The following is a 20,962-nucleotide window of genomic DNA, read 5'->3' as shown; positions in this document are numbered from 1 at the left end:
GAGGAGACATTCAGCTGCAAGACAACACACACAAAGACAAAAACTATGCCCACATTAACCATATAGTTGCTTCACAGACACCCCCCGCCCCCGGGTTAAACACGCACAACTCTGTTCCCCTCTGCTGTAATTTCCTGCCCCCCACCCCCTTCCACCACAAACAAAGCAGGTCACCTTTTGGATTAGGGTCAGATTCCCAAACCCTTTTTAAACATTTTTTTAAGTTATGAAAAAAAATTTTTTGATCCTCACCAGAGGATATGCTTTTTTAAAAATAAGATTTTAGAAAGAGAGGTCAGGAGGTGGAGGAAGAGAGAGAGAGAGAGAGAGAAACATCGATCAGGTGCCTCCCACACATGCCCTGACCAAAATCGAGCCTGCAACCTTTTGGTGTATGGAACAACCCACCAACCAAGCAACCTGCAGGGCCAGATTCCCTTTCTTTCTTTCTTTCTTTTCTTTTCCTTTTTTTTTAAGATTTCATTTATTTTACTTTTAGAGAGGGGAGAAGGGAGTGAGAAAGAGAGTGTGCAAGAGATACATCAATTGGTTGTCTCTTACATGGCCCCAACTGGGGACCTGGCCTGAAACCCAGGCATGTGCCCTGACTGGGAATTGAACCAGTGACCTTTTGGTTCACAGTTTGGTGCTTAGTCCACTGAGCCACACCAGCCAGGGCCCAGATCCCTTTAAAAAAATTAATTTCATTACATTATTTTTTATTGTGCTTTTTCCATTACTATTTAACCCCCCTATGGACCCTCTTCCACCCCAGATTCCCTTTTCTGATGCTCCTACAAGAGATAAGGTAGAGTTACCCTCAACAAACAAAGGAAAAACAAAAAAGGATTTTGTTCCTCTGATACATTTGGGACTATGCCGGACCAGGCCAAGTACCTATGAGGCCCGAAACAGGATGGGGGCTGGAAGGAGGCCTGCGGCTTTCAGGGCCCAGCACCCCACTTGGCAGTGGCCCCGAAGCTGTGCCCCAGCCAGAAGAGCAATGGGAAACTAAGCGTTCTGAACACGCCAGGAGTTTCCGTGCAGAGAGGCTGGGCTTCCATCAGGAGGGATGGGAGAGCCATTACATGAGGGGCCGGGGGAGGCTCTGCCTGCTGAGCCCGCCATCCCAGCCCCGGGTCCACACGCCCACTTTCTAGGAAATCTGGTGGGATTTCCATACAGGCACTCGAGAGTGGCTTCGCACGTCCTCCCAGCCTGCTTCACCTGGGTTTCCCGTACCTCTGTTTCCCCAGGGCACAGGATATGACACATCATATCCCTGGATTTCTCAAACCTGGATTTCCACAGCAAACAGAACCACCAAAGGCCTGGGCCTAGAGAGTTATCACTCCTGTCTCAAGTGATAGTGGAGAAGCCAGGAAGTACTCCCAGGGCTGATGGGACAGGCAGCAGTAGCCGCACTCCACATGGCTTCTCATGACCAGCCCTCAGGAAGGAAGCCACCGAGAGCTGCCAAGGGAGGAGAGGGAGGGGCCAGAGTTGGGAAGAACCCACAGAAAGGAGGTGGGGAGAAGAAAAAGAGCCTTCTCACTTGTAACCAGGGTCCATGAGCTGCGTAAGGGTGCTCCTCAGTGGCGAAGGCGCCTTCCACTCCCGTGGAGACGAACGTGATGGCCATGTCACCTGTGATACTTTTATATGTAAAGTGCCGTCCATGCAGGAGCCTGCCCCTGGGGGTGGGAACACGGGGACAGTGAGCAGCAGGTCTGGACAAGGCTCAGGGACTGGGGGCTGTGCTCCCTGGGACAGGATGCCTGGCTAACACCCTCCTGACTGCCCACCAGTCCACAACAGGGGACTGCAACTGAACACGTTCATTTCAACACCTGCCAAGAGAAGCCTCTCACAGGTTCTCTCCTGGCATTCTCCCAAAGTGCTTAGCGCTACCAGAGGCACTGGGCCAGCATGCGGAAGGCCTGCAGAGCTAGTTGAGTCCACCTCCCTCATGTTCCGGTGAGGCCAGAGACGGCAGCTAGCAATGTGCCCAAGGTCAGGCCCAGAGCTAAGACTGGGGTGGCGGGCGGGGTCACGGCCCCTTTGTTGAAGGGATGGAGGTGAAGTAGTTCCTAATTTCCCGTGTTCCTGGATAATGGCAGAGTGCCTTTGCAGCACAAGCCCTGTGTCTAGAATCTTCTGCTTGCTCCTGCACCCAGCATCTCATAAGGTTTAAATGCAACTAGCCCCAAGGCCACAAGCACATCTTTAAATTAAAAAAAAAAAGCTGAAGCCAAGTAGGGTCACTCTGAGGGAGCCTCCAGAAGTTACTGTTAACCCCCAGTCTGGAAATACACCTAGCGGAAGGGCAGGCAGGAGCAACCAGCGGGGCAGACAGGCCAGTCAGCAGAGCAAGCAAAGCTGCCCTCTGCTTTCTCAGGCTGCCCCGGATTAGCCCTTTGCTAGTCTAGAGGCCCTGAGCCTGGCTCAGACAGGGAGCTGGGGAGGAGACGGCTGGGGTTCTGGGTTGGGAGAAGGGGGCCTGCCAGCCGTCACTCACCCTGACCACTGACTGACTATCTTTGCCCTGCTGACCGGGGTGGCTGGCCAAGGCTGGTCGCCATCCAGGCTCCTTCCCCAGGCTCTGGGGACAGGGTGGGGGGTCCAAACCAGTGCTGATCTGGTTCTAAGGCCGAATTTTTGGCCAACACACTATAGTAACACTTCTGTCATGGTGACTTGCTCCTCCCTATGATAACAGCAGGAGCTTCTGGGGGTCCTTCTCCCCCTGCCCTCCCTTCCTTGTCTCTGTTGTCTGGGTTTCAAGTTATTCTTGTTGCCTCCCCTGCAGTAAAGTGAGGGGGGAACCCCGAGAGCTGTGCAGGAACCCAGGTGCAACAGACTCGGCCTGGCGCAGCATCCCTGAGCAGAGAGCTGGAATCTGGCCGCAGGGCGGAGGTTCTGGCGCTGTGGACAGTAGCAGAAGGGACACAGCTGGGCTTCCTGGCCCCTCAAGGAGTCTGCTGGGCTGGCCAGTGGGTTTGAAGAGCTGAGTGTTTTGCATGGGCAAAGCAGCAAGCAGGAGAAAGCAGAGCCCAACCCACCAGAGCCCCAGGCCTACTGCTGCAGTGCCGTGGGGACCCCGCCACCCTTAGCTTCGGGCTTGGGAGAGGCCAGGAGCACCTGCGACTCCCTGGGCCACTGGCCTCCCAAAGGGAACAAGGCGGAGGGACTCTTCTCTGGTCAGAAGAGAGTTCTTCAGCACAGCGGGGGCTTCTGGCTGGCTGGGAGTCCACAGGCTTCCCCCCACAGGCTCATGGAGACGCCAGACTAGTTCTCCTCCCTCCCTGGGCCCCGGACTCCAACCAGGTGTGTGTAGGGGGGATGGCAAGCACAGGCATGATGGCTCCTTGAGGCCCCACTGGTGCTGTGGGGCTCACCTTAGGCACAGGGGAATGAGGGCTCCTGACTCTTGGTTGAACTTCAGATGTACACTCTCGAGTTGCCGTGTGCGGATCAGTTCGTGGGGAATAATGGCCGTGGAGCTGTCGCTTTCCAGGCTATCTTTGCGGCTCCTGCAAAGCAAGCACAGGAACAGGTTCCGACCACAGGGATGAGCAGGTGGGAGTCTCCCAGGCTAGGATCCCGAACAATGACAATGAGTGATTGATGATAATGATTAATGACAGCCACCATTCACTAAGAACTTGCCAAGCAGGCTCACAACAGCCCCATGAGGTGGGCAGTATCATTACATCTCTTTTACAGATAAAGAACTGAGGGTCAGGGAGGGTGAGTAACTTGTCCAGGCTGCACAGCCAGGGAGTGTGGAGCTGGGATGTGATTGCAGGTAGATCCGGTTCTAAAACCCGAGTCTTTAGCCAACACATTGTGTCGTGGTGATTTGTTCTTCCCTATGACGGCAGCAGGAGCTTTTGGGGGTCCCTCTGTTCCTGCTCCGGAGCCTCAGACGGAGCTCTCCAAGGCGGGGGTACTAGAAAACCAGGAGACATGACTCCAAGAGCTTCCTTCCAGCTGACTGACCCTGTGAAGGCCGTGACACCAGAACAGGCTCTAAGCTTGCATACACCCGCGAATGGCCAGGAGCCACGGTGACATACACATTGTTCATGGAACCAGGAAATGACACAGCCCTCAGCGAGGGGCTGGAAACCAGGCTCTTAGGAGTCAGGCCGGTGGGCCGGGTGGGCCACAGAGCTGTCCCTGCTGCCTCACACGCCCTCCGGTCCTGTTTCCCACCAACAGCTTGCCCTGCAGCTAGGCCACGGGGTCCCTTTGCAATGTAAGATTTGTTCTTTCCAATTCAGCTGCCCCCACTGAAACTTCTCAAATCTGCCACAGCCAGAAACGAGGGTTACCCACTGATCCCATTCAAAAGGCCGGATCCTGGTTTGGGCTGTGAATCTCAGAACAATTCTCCAGTGTCCATCAAAATACTGGGTGAGAAGCTCTAGTTATTTATAATTCAAGCGGCCAAAGCCACCCAAGATGTCTGGGCCTGACGAGCGAACAGCCAGTGAGGGACTGGCCCAATCCCCTAACATGCTGGAAGGCTGAGCACCGGGGCCTGTAGCCAGTGAAGCACCCAGAGAGGCAGAGACCCTCTCCAGAGGCGGGGCATGCGGTCAGCAGGCAGGAGGATGGAGGGCCCATTCGAGTTTTGGTTTATAAAAGCCCCGGGGGTAGTGGGGGCCCTTCCCACCAGCTGGGTGGACCTACCCCTAGAGCCACACGACTGCCCTCGCACAAGCGTTCCCTTCCTCCGGGTGCCCTAAGCCAGTTCTGAAACTGCCCTTTGCTCTAGCTTCTCCTTCGACAAACCCTTTCACAAGACCTAAGAAAGAGACAAATGCTTTGGCCAAGAGGGTCAGAGAATTTCAGCACTGGAAGGGAATTCGGGTGTTTAATCTACTTTGTTCCTTTACAAAATAGGACACAGAGCTGGTCTGTGGCAGTCCGGTGTGGGAGCCTAGGACCTCCGACCGGCTCTCTCGTTTGTGCCTGGCTGCTAGGCCTCCCGCCTCCTTTCCCAGGAAAGGGGGGCAACAGCGAACACCACCTCTCAGCCTGCACCCAGACAAAGGTGGAGCTCGGGAGAGACAGCAGTTCTCTAGCGAGCCCCTACTCCACTCCCGAGTAAGGAGCCCACAGATTCACTTGCTCGGTCCTCACATCAAGCACCCCCAGTGGGCTCTTTTACAGACGAGGAAACTGAGGCTCAGAGAGGTGACGTGACAAGCCTAAGGCCACGGGATGAGTTTAAGTGGAAGAGCCAGGGCATGATTCCCACAACTGCTTCCCTGTGCCACCTCTGACAACGTCTCCACACAGGCTTACTACCAGGCTGCCAGGCGGGGCCTCTGAGCCTCCAGGGCCTCTGGAGGGAGGATCCCCACCTCTCTGGCACAGGCAAAACTGCTGATGAATAGCAACCGGGGTGCGGGTCGGGGGCTGGGAGAGAAGAATCAACAGCACACAGGACTAGAGACATCTCAAGCTGGAGGGAAAAATAAATTGTTGAAAGTCAGCTAAAGTCACCTTGGTAACTGCTACGACACACTCACCCAGAACGAGGACATCAAACCCGACTGCAAACAGCTTTAAAGAAATGGAAAAGAACTTAATCATCTGAAGAATTAATGTGACAAGTGCCCACATTTACACCTCCCACCAACCCTCAATCATCTGAAAGCATACTTTAATCTTTTAAGAGAAAAAAAAATTGCAAAACGCTGGATCTGCAGTCCTGAAGCTGGGGTATTTCCGGCATGCTGCTTCAATGGAAATGCGGCTGCTCCACACCACGCGGGAGCCCAGCTTTCTGCTGATTTGTTTTTTCTGGACATCGATGCAGAAGCATGAATTATTTGTGTGGGCTGGGTGAGGTATTAAATCTGCAGCCGACACAGGTTTGCAATGTTTTGCATGGTTGTCAGCTTAATCTTAGTCATAAAAAAATAAGTAGTGTGCTCACAGGCATGGCCTGATTTTTCAGCTGGGCTGTTTTCTCCCCGAGTCCCCAGCGGAGGGGAAGGCAGGGGTCGGGAGCTAGAAGGGAGAAGAGCTCCCAGGGAGGCGTGGTCCACACCCACGGGAACCGCTAGGGATATGGGGCCAAGGGATGAAGGACGACCTACTGCCCCGGGAGCCAGAGTGACTGATAGCACTGGTTCAGGCAAATGACTTAACCTCTCCCTAAGCTTCTGTATGCTCTTGATGGAAATAAATAACAATACCCGTTTGTTACAGGATTAAATGAGATGACCCAAGCTAAGCACCTAACAGAGCCTGGGATGTATTAGGTGCTCAAAATGTATTTGGAATGCATTAACAGGATGCTATGTCTGGTTCTCCTGCAAGAATGTTGATAGCTTAATAAGGACTTGTTTGCCTTTACCCTGGGCCCACAGTCCAGCTGCCTCTGGCCAAGTCAGTCCCCCTTTCTGAGCAAAGGTCCTTGCCCCAAGCTTAGGAGAGGGGGCTTCTGAGGTGGGTCTTGAAAGGGCTCCTGGCTCCCCGAGCAGACACTGTGGGCCCTGGTCCATCGCCGGCGCTCTGGGAAGGTCCAGCTACAGGCCCATGAACACCCAGGAGGCCTTTGTTCTGCTGGCGGAGGTGCAGGCAGGGCCACCTTCCTTCTGCAGAGCTCGACTGGCCTTCCTGTCAGTCTCACCCACCCCCATGACAGCCTTTCAAATCCCTGAAGCTGCTCTCACCGCCCATCAACAGTTTCTCTTCTCCAGAATCTGTGGCCCCAACTTTCAACTACATTAAGACAAAGTTCTGGAATCTTCCATCCACCCACATTGCTCTCCTATGAATTCATTCTAGCTTGTAAAGCCAGAGTGCTGTGTCCAGAAGTGAAGGGTCGTGTGTGGAAATATACTACGTGACCTCATCAGTGCAGATCACAGAGGGAATATGAGTTTTTTTGTTTGGGATATTTTATTTCTACTAAACTGTCGGACAAGAGTCTATTCCTTGTAACCTTACTGTACTACCAACTCATACTGCACTCCCCCCACCAACGAACTCCCCTCGGGCGTTCTCCCACGGGCCACACTTGGGCCTCTTCATCCTCATCTCGTAGGTCCTATGGGCTATTTGGAGCCAACGACAGAACTCGGCATTGTCTGGCCAGTGTTTTAAGCAGCCCGGATATTTCTGAAACCTGATTCTGGCGTACATCGTATCAGCATTCCCTTCTGACTCCACATCACTGACAAAACTGATAAACCGCCCCTGACGTTCTCGTCCCAGGCTTCGGCTGCACAGTGAGCAGGACAGGGCCAGGCGAACTCGCTGACAGACTGACATCATGGCTTTCTGGGCATGCTCACCCAGCCGACGATAAATCAGCCCGACCCTCCCATCGCCAAGCCCCTCACCCTCCTGGATGCTCCGTGGGCATGTCTGTCTTGCCAACAATAGTATCAGAAGGCATTCTCAAAACGTCTTACTAAACCCCACCTACACACATAAGGTCTACGGTACTTCCTTTGTCTAACAGACAGAAATAGGTAACTTATTTCCAAAAAGGCGGTGGGGATGGCCAGGCAGGTACGACTGCTCCTAAGTCCATGCTGACCCCTGGGGCTGCTTCCTGCTACAGGTGTCCTGCTGAATAATCTAGCCCAGAATTTTCCCTGAGAGTCGACACCATGCTTACTTGTCTAGAGAGTTAAGATGCCTTTCGCATCTCGAAACATTCAAGTGCTTTCATTTCAGCCTGCCCGCACCTCTCTGCTTCCCTCAGAGGTTTCTGGCGTCAGCCTCAAGCATCTCCTCTGCCAACCTGCCTGGGATTCTGGGGCATAAAACATGTGGACCAGGAGATCTGAAAACATGGTTTCAATCCTCTTATGCCTGTGTGATGTAACTCTCCTGATCCGATAACCATTCTTTCTGAGATGGAAGCATAACTGAACTCCAGTGAATTTTGCTTTCTCACTGCCACTGATGAACTCTGCCCAAACAAGGGGCCCAGGTTTTTCTAGCTACAAATGAAGTACAAAAACTAGAGTCCTTTTTGCTGGTCAAAGCACTTTTTTGCAAGACTCAGTTCTTGAATTTCAGCTTTTCTTGACCCTGTTCCTTAAAAGTCTGTGCTGGTATAACACTTCTCCTTCCAGCTTTTGCTCAAGTTCTAAAAAAATTTGAGTTCCATAAAGGATTCTCTACACATCTATACTGGTCCCTGAAGGTATTATACCTCCTTTTAATTTTCTATAATAATACTAAGAGGTACCTTTATTGAGTGCAGACTCTGGTGCAGGTCTTATGCTAAACCCTTTCAAAACTTTGATTTCCATAACAACCCTATTATTTTTCCCATTTTGCCGACGCACTGAAGCTGAGAGACTTAAATAACTAGCCCAGGATCTTACAATGAGCAAATCAAGGGCCGAGGCAAAATCCCCAGGTCTTCCTGACGCCAGCTAAAAATGTAACCACAATATTTCTCCTTAAGAACCTCCCTCCCTTTGAGTGGTCTTTCTTCCGGGGGTTTCAAGGCCATGAAGACATATTTATTTTTTTTTTCCCTGAACTCTTAAAAGAACTGCTTCCTAGAAGCCAGGGCAGGGCTTCCCAAAGGGTATTTAATGGAATTTTAATTTAAGAGGAGCTTCTAGAAAAGCAGATGTGGCGAGGGCTGGATGTAATATGCTGTATCTCAGATTAGAGACCCATAAAACGCTGGCACTTTGAAGGCTCTGAGGAGGACTACAGAGGGCAAAACAAACTGTTTTCATTTTGTAAGCCAGCATCTTCTAGAAACCCCGGGTCACTTAACACCCAACAAAACCCCCAAAAGGCAGCGGGGACCCTCCCTCTGGAGACCACTGGCCAGCCATTGCTCTGGCAGGGCGTGGGGCTTTCTCCTGCAACCCAGCTCTGCCCAAGACCCACTTTCCGGAGGCCCTGTCGCTTCTACACCCTCCACCTCTTTGCTGGCCGGAACTGGGTGCCAGGACGAGTGTCTCTTGGCACTTCCTTCAGCCCCAGACAGACGCTCTCAGGAGGCCTGACACCCCTCACTCGCAGCTCTGGGCCTGCCGCCAGGGAAGCTGAGGTGCCTGCACATGATGACCGGGGCTTGCCTTGGTGCCCAATGGGTGACTTTAACCTGAAAAGTGTCATCCTTCCTTTTTCCTGCGTAGGGCAAGCCATAACAGCATTTCTCCGGGTCCCCACCACCCCCACTATTCTTTGTAAAGTTTAAAGAGCCAGATCGTTCTACAAGGTTCATTAAATAGTTAGCAATCTTCCCACGACCCCCTTTTAAGAAACAACCATTTTCATCTCTGTTAGCTGTTGCTTTTGGTATTTTCCTCAATATTTCCAATAGACTTTATTTCTGCTTCCGGGTGTCCTCTCTTCAGGCTTCACCTTTTGACTTCCCACACGGAAGGCAAGCTTTCGGCACCCTTCCACCCCGCCCCGCGCCGTCCCCAGGTAAGGGTGCTGTAAGTCTGTTTGGATAGTTATTAAGTGTTCACATTATTATACTACACCAGTGCTATTTACAGCGGAGCCATGGGGTATACTACAATTCCTCCTCCTTTCTGGTGTGATTTTCTGTTTTTCTTAGATTTACTGGTTCGGTTTTCGATGATCACTAATTCAATCCTAAACTAACTACCAATGGTCTACAGATAATTTTCTCAAGACATGCAAATGCATGCAACATTTATCAATATTATCTTCCTAAAGACATTTCTCCAGAGGATCCTCCCAAACGACTCCAATGCAAACTGGCTGCCTTGCGACCTTACCGGGCAGCGTCACCACGGGATCGCTCTTCGCCTTCGCCCCGGTGACTCCTCTTGTCTCTTTCCTGTTGGATCCCACTTCCGGTACCCGCTACATATTCCCCACTCATTTTTTTACAGTTTTTTTTAAATTTGTTTTTAGAAAAAAGGGAAGGGAGGGAGAAAGAGAGGAAGAGAAACACTGATGTGCCTCTCACACGCTTCCAACCAGGGACCTGGCCCGCAGCCCAGGCATGTGCCCTGACCAGGAATCAAACCAGCAATCTCTTGGTTTGCAGGATAATGCCCGACCCACTGAGCCACACCATTGAGGGCTCTTCTCCACTCTCTTTGATAGAGCATATACACTAGCAGGTTTTACTTCATTCTTTAGTGTGTTTCTCTTGGGCAAATGGTCCCCTCTATCCTGCTACCCTCTTGGGTTCCCAGACCTTCTTTCCAGTTGTTTTTTCCTGGGAACGGGCCAGCACCTCCTCCGCTTCCATTCTCCCTTGCAGGCAGCCCCCAGTGGTGAAGAGGCCTGGATCCAGAGTCAAACAGCCCAAGGTTCCGATCTTGGCTCCAACACTTATTCCCAGTCTACTGACCCTAGATGGGCTACGTCACACAGCTCAGCCTCTATGCCCTCACTTGTAAGATGAGGACAGAGCAGCCCACAACCCAGGGCCTGGCACATGGCAACGTTCACTAAAAACTGCCTGCTTGGCCATGAAAACCTGTCTAGCCTGGGACTCCTCCTGTATTGGGAGCACAAAGGGGTGCTTTATGGGACAGCTTAGAGGCGCACTGTGGTAATTCAGGAATTGATCTAAATCTTTTTATTGATTTCCCCTTTACCACCTGTCTACATAACACATTCTACATTTCCACCTCCCACTGCATAAGGTGACTTTTCCTATATCTAAAAATACCATCTCCTCCCAGCGTCAGGACAGACTCCCGATTTCTAGGACTGCACAGTCTCCAGTGTAGCGTGCCCCCGCTCACCCCACCCACACTTTACAGGCTGACAGAACCTCGTCCGTTTTCCTCTCTACCCTGGGCTCTCCAGATTGAAAAGTCTTAATTTTTACATTTTAGCCCAAGGGTACTCGACCAAGACTCCTCTTCACCACAATCCCAGTCCCGTGACAGTGGTGACGTAAACACTAGCCACCAGCTTGGGGCCTTCTCCCTGGGAACACCCCGGGGTGGGAACCAGGGTGTGAAGGTTGGCAAATGTCCAGAAATGAAGTGGGCCTGGCCTGCTGAACCCCGTCCAGCATGGGAGATGACTCCTTTTTGCCTTCGGATCGCTGACGAGAGCTCTGAACTTTCTGGAGAAGGAGCCACTTGCAGATCTGCCTTCAGGGTGGGGATGAGGGTGCCAGCTCACCTCCACGACTGCTGCAAAAGGGCTCATTCTGAGAAATTCTGATGGGGACAATACCAGGAGTGAAATGCAGGATACTGATAAACTAATAACCAAATTATAAAATGCAGTATTTTCATTGCAGATACCCCGGGGATGGCATGTGATGACGGAGTCGTGGGGCACAGTGTGGCTGAAGAAGAGCAGGGAAATTTACATTAAGATTAAGGGATTCTTCGCCCTGGCTGGCGTAGCTCAGTGGATGGAGTGCGGACTGGGAACCAGAGTGTCCCAGGTTCGATTCCCAGCCAGGGTACATGCCTGGGTTGCAGGCCATAACCCCCAGCAACCGCACATTGATGTTTTTCTCTCTCTCTCTATCTCTCTCCCTTCCCTCTCTAAAAGTAAATAAATAAAATCTTAAAAACAAAACAAAACAAAAAAAAGTGTATGTTAAGTTTAAAAAAAAAAAAAAAAGAATTCTCTAGGGGAGCAGTGCCTGGAAAAAAGAAAAGATTAAGGGATTCTGCCCTGGCTGGTGTCGCTCAGCGGACTGAGCCCCGGACTCGAAGCAAGGGGTTGCTAGTTCAATCCCCAGTCGGGGCACAGCCAGAGCTGTGGGCCAGGTCCCTGGGGCAGGGCATGTGAGAGGTGACTACATGTTGATGCTTCTCTCCCTCTCTTTCTCCCTCCCTTCCCCTCTCTCTAAAATATATGAATAAAATATTTTTAAAGATGATTAGGGATTCCTTAACCAACAAGGAACTCCTCTGGCAACCAGAGACCTCCATCCCCAGCCTGCGCTCTGATTTGGGCAGGCAAAGAGGACCCCAGCTTTCCTGAATGACCCCACTCTGGCCAGACCCCAGGCTTTCCGTTTTCTGAGACACGGAGTCATTTCCTCTCTCCAGCTCTCACAGGCTGAGCCTTCCTTTTTTCTTCTTCGAAGAAGTGACTCACTGCTGAAGCATTGGGTGACAATGAATATCAAGGATGGGCAACGAAATTACTCCTGATTGTGCAACCTGAAGATGAGGGGCTGTATTCTGGATAGCGAATTCAACGTGCTGGCCATGAACCCTGAGGCTAGGGTGCTAACAATGGTGATAGCTTCATCTCTTTGGGGAAGTGGAGTTCAAGCAGAAGTTCACTGAGCTGGATTCGCTGTGGAGACCCTTGTCTTGCCCTTTCCAAGGTGTATTTCTCAGAAAGGCACAGAGTGACAGCAAGGCAGGCACTCCGCACGACAGACACGGATCACAAAGGCCTGGGTCCCTCCTCAGCTCTGCGGGGCCTGGCTGAGGCCCCGAGAGCAGGCCTGCTTCTTTCGGGGTGTTCTCTCCTGTGAAGACGACGGCACTTCCCCAGCGCGGGAGGCGAGGGAAGCCAAGGGGACAGACGCAGGCTCCAGGCCGGCCACTGCACTGACACCACAGACCCCTTGGAACAGGGTTACCGAAGACTGCCCTGCATGCGAGTGGACATATCGACAGCCCAGCTGTTCTCCTGGATGGAAACTCACTTTCCTTCACCCAATTCACTGGATGCAAACTAGGTATTTTCTTCTCCTAATTAATGTTCATGAGCTTCAAGAATGAACAAAACAAAACACAATTTTCTCGAAAGGATGGCTCCCTAGCCAGGTCATAAGCTATTCAAGATCGAGGAAGAGAGGTAGCAAAGTTACCCAGTGCAGGAGGCCAAACAAATGGGAGCAGAGACACTCACACAAGCAGAGAGAAATCTGTGTGTGTGTGTGTGTGTGTGTGTGTGTGTGTGTGTGTGTGTGTGTGGTGTGCTGGAGGACGGGTGCAGCTAAGAGTCTCACAACAGAATTCAAAACCTTAATTCTCTAGGAAATTAAGGCAAGAAGAAAAAAGAAAAACCTCAGAAGCTACTGATACAATTCCCGAAGAATGAGAAACTTGGATCAGTAGGGATGGTTAGTTTGGTTTTTAAAGGTGCCTCAATGAAAAAGAGCTTTTCCTACAGTCAGGAACCTTCCCTGCCAACAGATGTATACACATGCATTCGAGCCCTGCCCTCTCTGGGAGGGTATGCGACCCACCAAGCTCCCGAAAGGTCCCCCAACCTCCGTCACTGAGTCACTGGCAGAGGGAGGAGAACGAGGGATGCTCCTGCAGGTTCCCAGCATCAGAGTAACAGTCTACAGAAATATAAACCTCCCCACATGGTGCACTGGACACTCACATCCTCCGACTCACTGCAGCAGGGCTGGGGAGCTAAGGCCAGGCTGGAGAACCTTACATGTTTAACCACGTAGCCTCGGAGAGAGGAGATGCCCAGTGAGTTGCTCCCCAGGTCCATACAATAGTTGGCAGGTGCCGTCTCTAAGCCAGGCTCTCCTCAGTGGCACAAAGGAGCTGCTTCCCCAAATCACCTGGGCGGGCAGTGGGAAGGAAGGCACCAGCCAAGCCCACGGAGGCTTTTGTCAACTGATCCTCTTGGGGAAAGCCAGATATAAATTTCACGGCCGGAATGCAAGGGTTGTGAAATGCTGGAAGCAGCCCCAAAGAGGGCCAAGGACTCTCCTTCCGGGAAGGCAGTGGGCGGAGGGCTGGCAAGACCTAGTGGGAGAGGAGCAGGTTGCCCAGAGGGGCCTGCTTTTCTCGGAAACAAGAAGTAAGGCTCAAGGAAGAAAGAAAGAAATCCCCAGCCTCCAAGGTGGGAGAGTGGCCAGAGATAGGGTTTTTTGTTTCTGAACACGAAGAAAACAAGGCTTTGTGTCAAAAAGCAGTTCTGGTGCAAAAGAGCTGATTACGACGCCGCTCGTTATTCCCGGGATTCGGAAGCACGAGGCTGACAGCGTGTGCTCTCCAGGGTTAAGTGCACACAGTGGGCTTCTGACACTGGCTGTGGCCTTGTCCCTGATGTTGCGTGGGAAGTCTCTGCTCCTGCTCCGACTGGCTGCGGGAGGCCCACCAGTGAGGGTTGTCACCACCTCAAGGACACAGCCTCGTGTGCCCCTCACAGGGTCCCTGATCATGAGGCAAGGAAGACCACACACCATGTTCACGGCCGAGAGCCGGCCGTGAGCGCCATCCTTTTCTGACCTTGGGCAAGTTCTCACTAGCCTCTCTGTACCTGAGTTTCCTCACCTGTGAGATTATCCACTTTGCAGACTGACTGTGCGGATGAACTAAATGCATGTGCTATAAAGCACCTCCTGGAACATCACTTGGCATGTATGAGGCACGATAGAAGTGTCCATTGCTACTGAGGTATGAAAGAGCGAGCACCTGACTCCCCAGGTAGGCCAGAGCCCAGCTGCTAACGTCCATGCTCCGTCAGCTCCGCTGGACTGTGGCTTCCTCAGGCCACATTCCGACCTGCGAAGCCCCGTGTGTCAGAGGGACCCCCAGCCCAGAAAGCCTGACTGGAGGACAACCAGTCGTGCAGATACAGTAAAGGCCCTTGGGCTGCTTCCCTTGCTCCCCCACCCACAGGGAGAGGAGCAAACACTGAGGCCAGCACACTGGGGGCCGGCTTCTCAGGCACAGTCCATGTGGTTTATCTGAAATGGGGTCAAGTCCCAGGGTGGGAAGCACAGATATTACAACTGTGCTTGCTTGTCTGAACCGAGTCCATCGTCATCGATCCTGAGATAATAGGGAGCTGGAGTCTTGAGGGACCTGAGGGGTGTGTTGGAAAATGTTCTTGGCCAGAGGAGGAGGAACCATTTCTCAACCAACTGCTAGCAAATTAGTAACCGGCCCTGAGAACCTCAGAGGAAACGTCCTGATTTCCTCCAAACTGCACATCCTGCCACTTGGGAGACCTGAATAGGGATCTGAGCTACAGGACGGGCAGAGACCCCAGAAGGCTGGCACCTCTGGTCTATTCCCGCCCACCTCTCTGCAGCTCAGCCAACTCAGGCCACAGGGTGGAGGCTGCAGCCTCTGCCTTGTGTCTACAGAGAGCCCGCGGACCTGGCTGTGTGGGCGCATCCAGTAACCCGGAGCCCTGTGCCTTCCTGCAACGTCGGGGGCATGGGTGAGTGCAGCAGTGGGGAGTATGCCTAAGACAGGGAGTGAGATCTCAGACCTACAGCAGATGCACAAGAGGGGCAAGTGGGGTGTGCCTCAGCCATAGTCCCTGCCCTTTTGCCACAAACCTGGACCTTCCGGAGCCCGAAGGGCCATCCGGACTGAGACTGACTACAAGTTATAAGCAATCTGCTTGAGCCTTTAAGTCTTCAAGTACCTCCTGGCCAATCAGCAGTGCCAACAGGGCCTAGAGGGAGAAGCCAAGCTCAGGGCACAGGAAGTGTGGCTCTGGGACAGAGTCCAGACTCACAGGTGGAGTTTCCAGAGGCCCCTTGACCCAGCCTGGCTAACTGCTGCCGCCAAGGGAAGACCATGGTGCCTCAAGCCCGCTACTTCAAGGTGGCTGGCTAGAGAAACCCACTGGCTGGAGTTGAGAACTGCTCTTAGGTAGTGGGGGGTGGGGGTGGGGGGGCTTCACTTGGCTCTTGCCAAAGAGCTCCATTCTCATGGCTTCTGCCTGGTGAGTCCTTGTGGACAGGCCCATTCCCAGAACAACCCTCCCAACCCCACAATCTGCTCCCAGGTGGCAGCGTTAACGTCAGCCAGCTAGGCATCCCTGTTCCATACCTGTCAACTCCTTCTCTTGCTTGTTAAAATTCCAGGGTGCCGTCAGGGCCCACCTCTCATGTTCTTCCTCCTCTGAGAAGCCCTCCCTAGCCACTACTGATCAATCGTGCTGACCTTTCTGCAGTGTATTAAACCACTACCACTTCTGCGGCTTGTGGATGAGCATCTGGAGCTAGAACTGAAAGAAGCATCTATTTCCAAAACATTGCACCTAACAGATGACTCACACCAATGAATTAATTTGATTGTTCATGTGCCCCCAAAAGAGGCCACCCTCCAGATGAACCCCTGGGTCCTGGGCCTGCCACACAGCAAGTGTGTAATGGAGATTTTTTAGAAGGATGGATTACCCTAGTCCTCTAGGAGTGAGCTGCTTCCCTTCCAGTCCAGAGCACAGCAACTTCCTCCCTGGCAGGCAAGGTTCCTGCTCTGGCCTGGCAGCTCCCAGGTATCCCCTGCCAGCAGCTGTTCCCTAGAGTTGCCCCAGGACTAAGAGCAGAGTGGGGTGCCCAGCTGCAGCCCTGCCCACCATTTGTCCCCTAGCAGAGGAAAAGAGGTCAGCAGGAAACGGATCTGACCTCTCGGGTGGCCAGTTTCTCCCAAGGGCTATGCAAGCCCCCCCGGACAGGCAGCAGAGGCCTGCAAGGGACTTCCCTTCCCTGCCCTGGGCCCCATGCAAGGGAGGCAGGAAGAAGGGCCTCAGTAGCAGGCGTCCAGTATGGGGCTGGCTAGACAGGGAGGCCCCTGGGGTTGCAGCTATCAGCCGGAGACCAGGCTCCAGGAAGGAAGGAAGGGCAAGTGTGGTCGAGGCTGAGATAAGGAGGGGAGCCGCTCTCAGCACAATGGGCTCCCACAAGGCTGGGAGGCCCCAACTCAGATTTTGCCCCAATTTGGCCTCCCACTTACTCACACAGCCCATGTAAATATTTACTCATGTTTATATTCCTGCTTTGCTGGGTCCCCTCTGAGGCCTTTCTCTGTGACCCACAGATCCGTGTTCCCCAGACCCTGGGGGGCTCCAGTAAGGGCTATCAGCATTGTTCTCTCTCATGCAAGCCACAGAGAGAGGCCCTTCAGGACAAAACTATGCCGTTGTCGCAGTCCCGGGACACTGCTGTCCAGAAGCTGTGCCAACCCCTGCTGCGGGCAGGAAACTCACGGGGCCCGGTCGTGGGTGAGGCCATTCTGCCGCTGAGGGTTGATTGGTGGAAGGACGGGTTTGCTGTTGATCTCAAGTCCTCTCCTCAGGGTCTCCCGGATCTGCTCCGTGTCTGCAACAACACCACTAAGTTGTCTGGTGCCCCTTTGGGCTCCCAACACCCCCCAGCCCTGCCCTTGAAAGCTGGATCTGCAGACATGCTGGGGAAAGGCCCCCATGAAGGCCTCCTGAGCCTGCCCAAGGCATCACCTGAGAGATCTGAGTGAGTGCAGCGTGAGGACACGGGGCGGATAAAGGCATCATGTTCTCAAGAGACTTGGGTCCAAAGACTGCCATTCTTGTAGGAGACAAGGGCGGGGGTGCTCTGGCCCTCCGAGGGCACCCTCCAAGATAGGGCTCTTCTCCACTGTCCTTTCCCTTCCTGCTTCAACACAGGCCCAGACAGGGACTGCCTAGGCCTCTGCTACTGCCCATGACCACCCCCAGACTCTGCCCATGAAGTGGATGCCATAAGGGCTGCAAGTGCTGTGCCACGAATGGTCAGGTGTCTCCTACATGAGTTTCTGGGTTCTGGGTGGCCAGCCGGTATCTGCTGAGGTCATCTTCCCACCTTGGCCCAGGGCACCCCACCTCTCCATGGGTCTGACAAGGGCCAGGAGGTGAGAGAGGTGTCCCTTGGTGGGATTATTTCTTTGCAAGGTGCTCTGCTGATCTCTGGGTGAAGACTGCTAGTCTGGTCCACTATTCTGAGCTTTTGGTCTAAGACTTACCTCTGCAAACTGCTAACACATACAAAAAAGCAAATTAACATTGGTTGCTCAAATGATGGGCTTACAGTGGATGATGGAGGTGATTATTAACTTTTCTAACTGACTTGTTACAGTAGCATGGGTTACTTTTATAATTAAAAAAAAATCCAATAATGGTGTCGTTTTTGACAAGACTATGAATTGCTCCTTATATTATCTCTTTTGTGAAAAGCAACAGAATAATTCTAATAACTGTCTATGTTCACCTGGAACCTCCCAAGGGCTTGGCGCTCCATTAGAAGAGGCAGGAAGGAAAGAAAGGAGTCGGATATTTGTGCCAGGGGTGCGAGTTGTCATTTATGGAAAGAGAAAGCCTTTCATAAGTACTACCACATATGTAGGTATTTTATTCAGGACTATAGGTGTCTTACTCTTCAAAAAATAGGAAATGGTAGAGAAATAGAGAAACAGAGAAAAGAAGTAGAAAAGGACACCGTAAACACGTGCATTTGTAAAAGGCTGTTTTTCTCTTGGAGTTAGTTATAGAGGCCCATTCTAAAAACCACAACTGTTTTATTAGCCAAGACCAACATGAGGACCTTCCAACAGGAGGGCCATATCCTCCTCCTCCTCCAAGGCCTCACCTAGAATGCAGTGGGTACAGGGTCCCCTGCCCACAGCCCCTAACACTGTAACACTGTATCTGCAGGACAGTGGGGCAGGGAAGCTTGCAAGCTGGCCTCACACCCGGGCCTGTCTTGTCTAAGGCCTGGGAGGGCCCGAGGCCAGAATGATCCTCGGGTCTGGCATGGCTTTCAGGCCAGAGCTGGGCCCTGTGTCAATTCCGTGGGTGGCCGACGCTTGTTCTCTTGTACTTGGGTGGACTGTGGCCTTTTCCTGTAACTGTTCTATGGCTTCCACTCACCTCCATGACCTCAGACTGCATGGGATAGATCTCAAATACAATGGGCACTGCTGGTGGTGCATTTGAAATACACACAGGAAACACAGGAGAAATGGGTCAATAACGCTCCCTCATTTCCACCCCACTGGAAGACTTCACATGCTGTTTAAATCCTGCCAGGAAATAAACTATTGAATGGGCTGTTTACGTTAGAGACCCATCTCACAGAGCCTGAAAGCCAGGCCTGGCGAAAGGGAAAGAGGAGGCCAGTGGCGGCTCCCACCTTTGCCAGAGAGCCGCCGGGGCTGCGTGCCTATGCAGATGCTTCGGCTGTCCTCGTCATCCTCAGGGGGCCGGCTCAGGTCGTCCCAGGCACACTTGGCACTGACACCGCTGAGATTGGAGCCGTCCGTCTCGATGCCTTTGTCAACTCTCTCCTGCTTGGAAAGAACCGAAAAGCCAGTGTTCCTTCAGCGGCCCCGGCAGCACGAGGCCAACGCCATCTTCCCAGCACTTACTGAGCCCTTGCTGCTGCTGAGCCTGGGCCGAGTGCTGGAGGAGCAAGGTCTCTGATCTCGTTCGGCCCGGGTTACCGACACACCACAGCCTCTGCCAGCCACCGGACTCCTCCAGGGGATCCAGGGACTGGGGGGAGCCCGGAAGAAGGAAAAGCCCAAGGGAAGCTTCTCCTCTATTATCAACCTTTCATTGAAATGACCTTCACAACTGTTTCGGAGCCTCGACTCTGCCCACCACATGCCGGCCAGTGTTGCTGATGTGGCAGAGCCAGGAGCGACTTCCCTGAGGGAAGGCACAGTCCTTTCTCTCCTCCCGTCATCCAGGAAGAACCCCCCCACCCCCACCCCTCAGTTGCTGCTACAGAGGACAGGGTGGAAGCTGGCTACAGGCGGGAGAGGCCAGGATAGCCCAACTTCTCCCTGGGTCCACATCTGTAGTTTCCTCTTCTAACAGCAGGGGGTGTGGTCACACAGTGAAGCACCACCAGAGAGCAGAAGGGCAGGACTTCCTGCATTGCTAACTTGTCTGGCAAAGGACTCTGGATGAAGTTTCTTTTATTTCCTGGAATGAAATGGGGGCCTGGAGGACACGGACCATCTGCAGACCCCACCAGAGGCCCTGCTTTTGTGCAGGCCTTGGCACTACTGAGTACAAGCACTCTCCAAATGGCCCCACCGAATGGCCCGGAGGAAGAGCTGTACCCAAACATCTCTGGGGTTTTCACCTCGATAGGAGTCTGCATGCCCTTCTCCCCATTCCCCCACAGGCACCAAACTGGCTGCTGGTTGGCCAGGGAGCCTATCTGGGGAAGCACAAAGTAGGCTTACATGAGGTCCTTATTTCCTGAGACAAGCCCTGCACTGGGGGATGCCTCATGCTCATCAGCCATACTCTCTTCTTTCCAGCGCTACCGTTAGCCAGGGCAAAGCTGGGATTCTGAGCAAGGACAGAGGCAGGCTGAGGACGGGAGCAGCTCTGTGCTCCGGGCAGGAGCCCTGGTTTGCTCAGGGCGGAGCCTGAACTTCTCCCTCTCTCCCGGCCACCTGAGGGCCCTCATTGAAGCAAAGAGCGAAGGACGCCTCTTGGCTCAACTAGCTAAGACCACTTACTTTATAAGTAAAACAGAAAGAGTTAAGACCCAGCGAGGTTAAGGGACTCGTCTAGGCACACAACTAGCCGGTGGCAGCGCTCGGAGCAAAGGAACAGCAGCCAGCTCTGAAATGAACCACCTGTGAGCAGGCCCTGGGCTGGCACATGTGAGCACAGAGAGGTTCCCACGTGGCACACAGAGCCACCAGGAAAGAAAGCTGGACTTTCTCACCAAGGTCCGCCTGCTTGCTTTTAAAGACCACTAGGTGCTCTTGGTCCTGCTGGCTGGTCTCAGGGGAGCCTAAAGATTAGGAAGAGAACCATTCTTGGCATGCAGAGAAAGGACAGGCTGCTTACCCTACTAAGTTCAAAGGACCAGGTTCCTTCTCAACACTTGGCACTTATGACAGAAGCAAAACAACAGCCCACAGAGTCCCATGCTGGATCCCAGTGTGGCTGCAGAACAAGGCTTAGGGAAACATACCCCTGGTGGTTCCTAGTTCTTGCATAAGGAGAAGCTACAAGGAAACCAAGTTTAAAGTAGAGATAACAGAGGATCCTGGCAGCAAGTTGAAAACTTCAGTGTTAAAGGCACTAGGAAAATAGAGGAGCATCATCTGTGAATGAGCAGGGTTTCTACCCAACAACTCAGAGGTCTGCAGTAAAGGATGCAGGAACTGCTGCCTGTGTGTCTACCTGCTACCTCTTCCCTGCCACGTTTTGTCCCTGCCAGAGGACATGTAACTCCTAGCAGCTGCCTGCAGCCTACCAGATTTTTACAGAGGCGTAAGAGATGGCAGGGGAG

The 20,962-nt window shown here is 52.8% G+C and overlaps 1 protein-coding gene across 2 annotated transcripts in view; it reads right to left on the bottom strand.

The window, feature by feature from the left end:
- SUFU (SUFU negative regulator of hedgehog signaling) overlaps positions 1-20,962 on the bottom strand; it is a 95,236-nt gene that overhangs the window by 13,571 nt on the left and 60,703 nt on the right. The window contains exons 7-10 of one of the 2 annotated variants that reach the window (XM_045854212.1): positions 18,833-18,989; positions 16,897-17,008; positions 3,399-3,533; positions 1,556-1,694 (exon numbers count right to left, since the gene is read on the bottom strand). In XM_045854212.1, coding sequence (XP_045710168.1) covers positions 1,556-1,694; positions 3,399-3,533; positions 16,897-17,008; positions 18,833-18,989 — 543 coding nt within the window. The remainder of the gene's footprint in view (positions 1-1,555; positions 1,695-3,398; positions 3,534-16,896; positions 17,009-18,832; positions 18,990-20,962) is intronic. The other variant, XM_045854213.1, reaches the window with a different exon arrangement.

This window comes from Phyllostomus hastatus, unplaced genomic scaffold (genome assembly GCF_019186645.2).
Source record: "Phyllostomus hastatus isolate PE091 unplaced genomic scaffold, TTU_PhHast_1.1 phas_scaffold_1066, whole genome shotgun sequence".
Taxonomy (NCBI): Eukaryota; Metazoa; Chordata; class Mammalia; order Chiroptera; family Phyllostomidae; genus Phyllostomus; species Phyllostomus hastatus.
The sequence above is the reverse complement of the archived record's forward strand: the minus strand, read 5'-3'. Positions and strand labels throughout refer to the sequence as shown.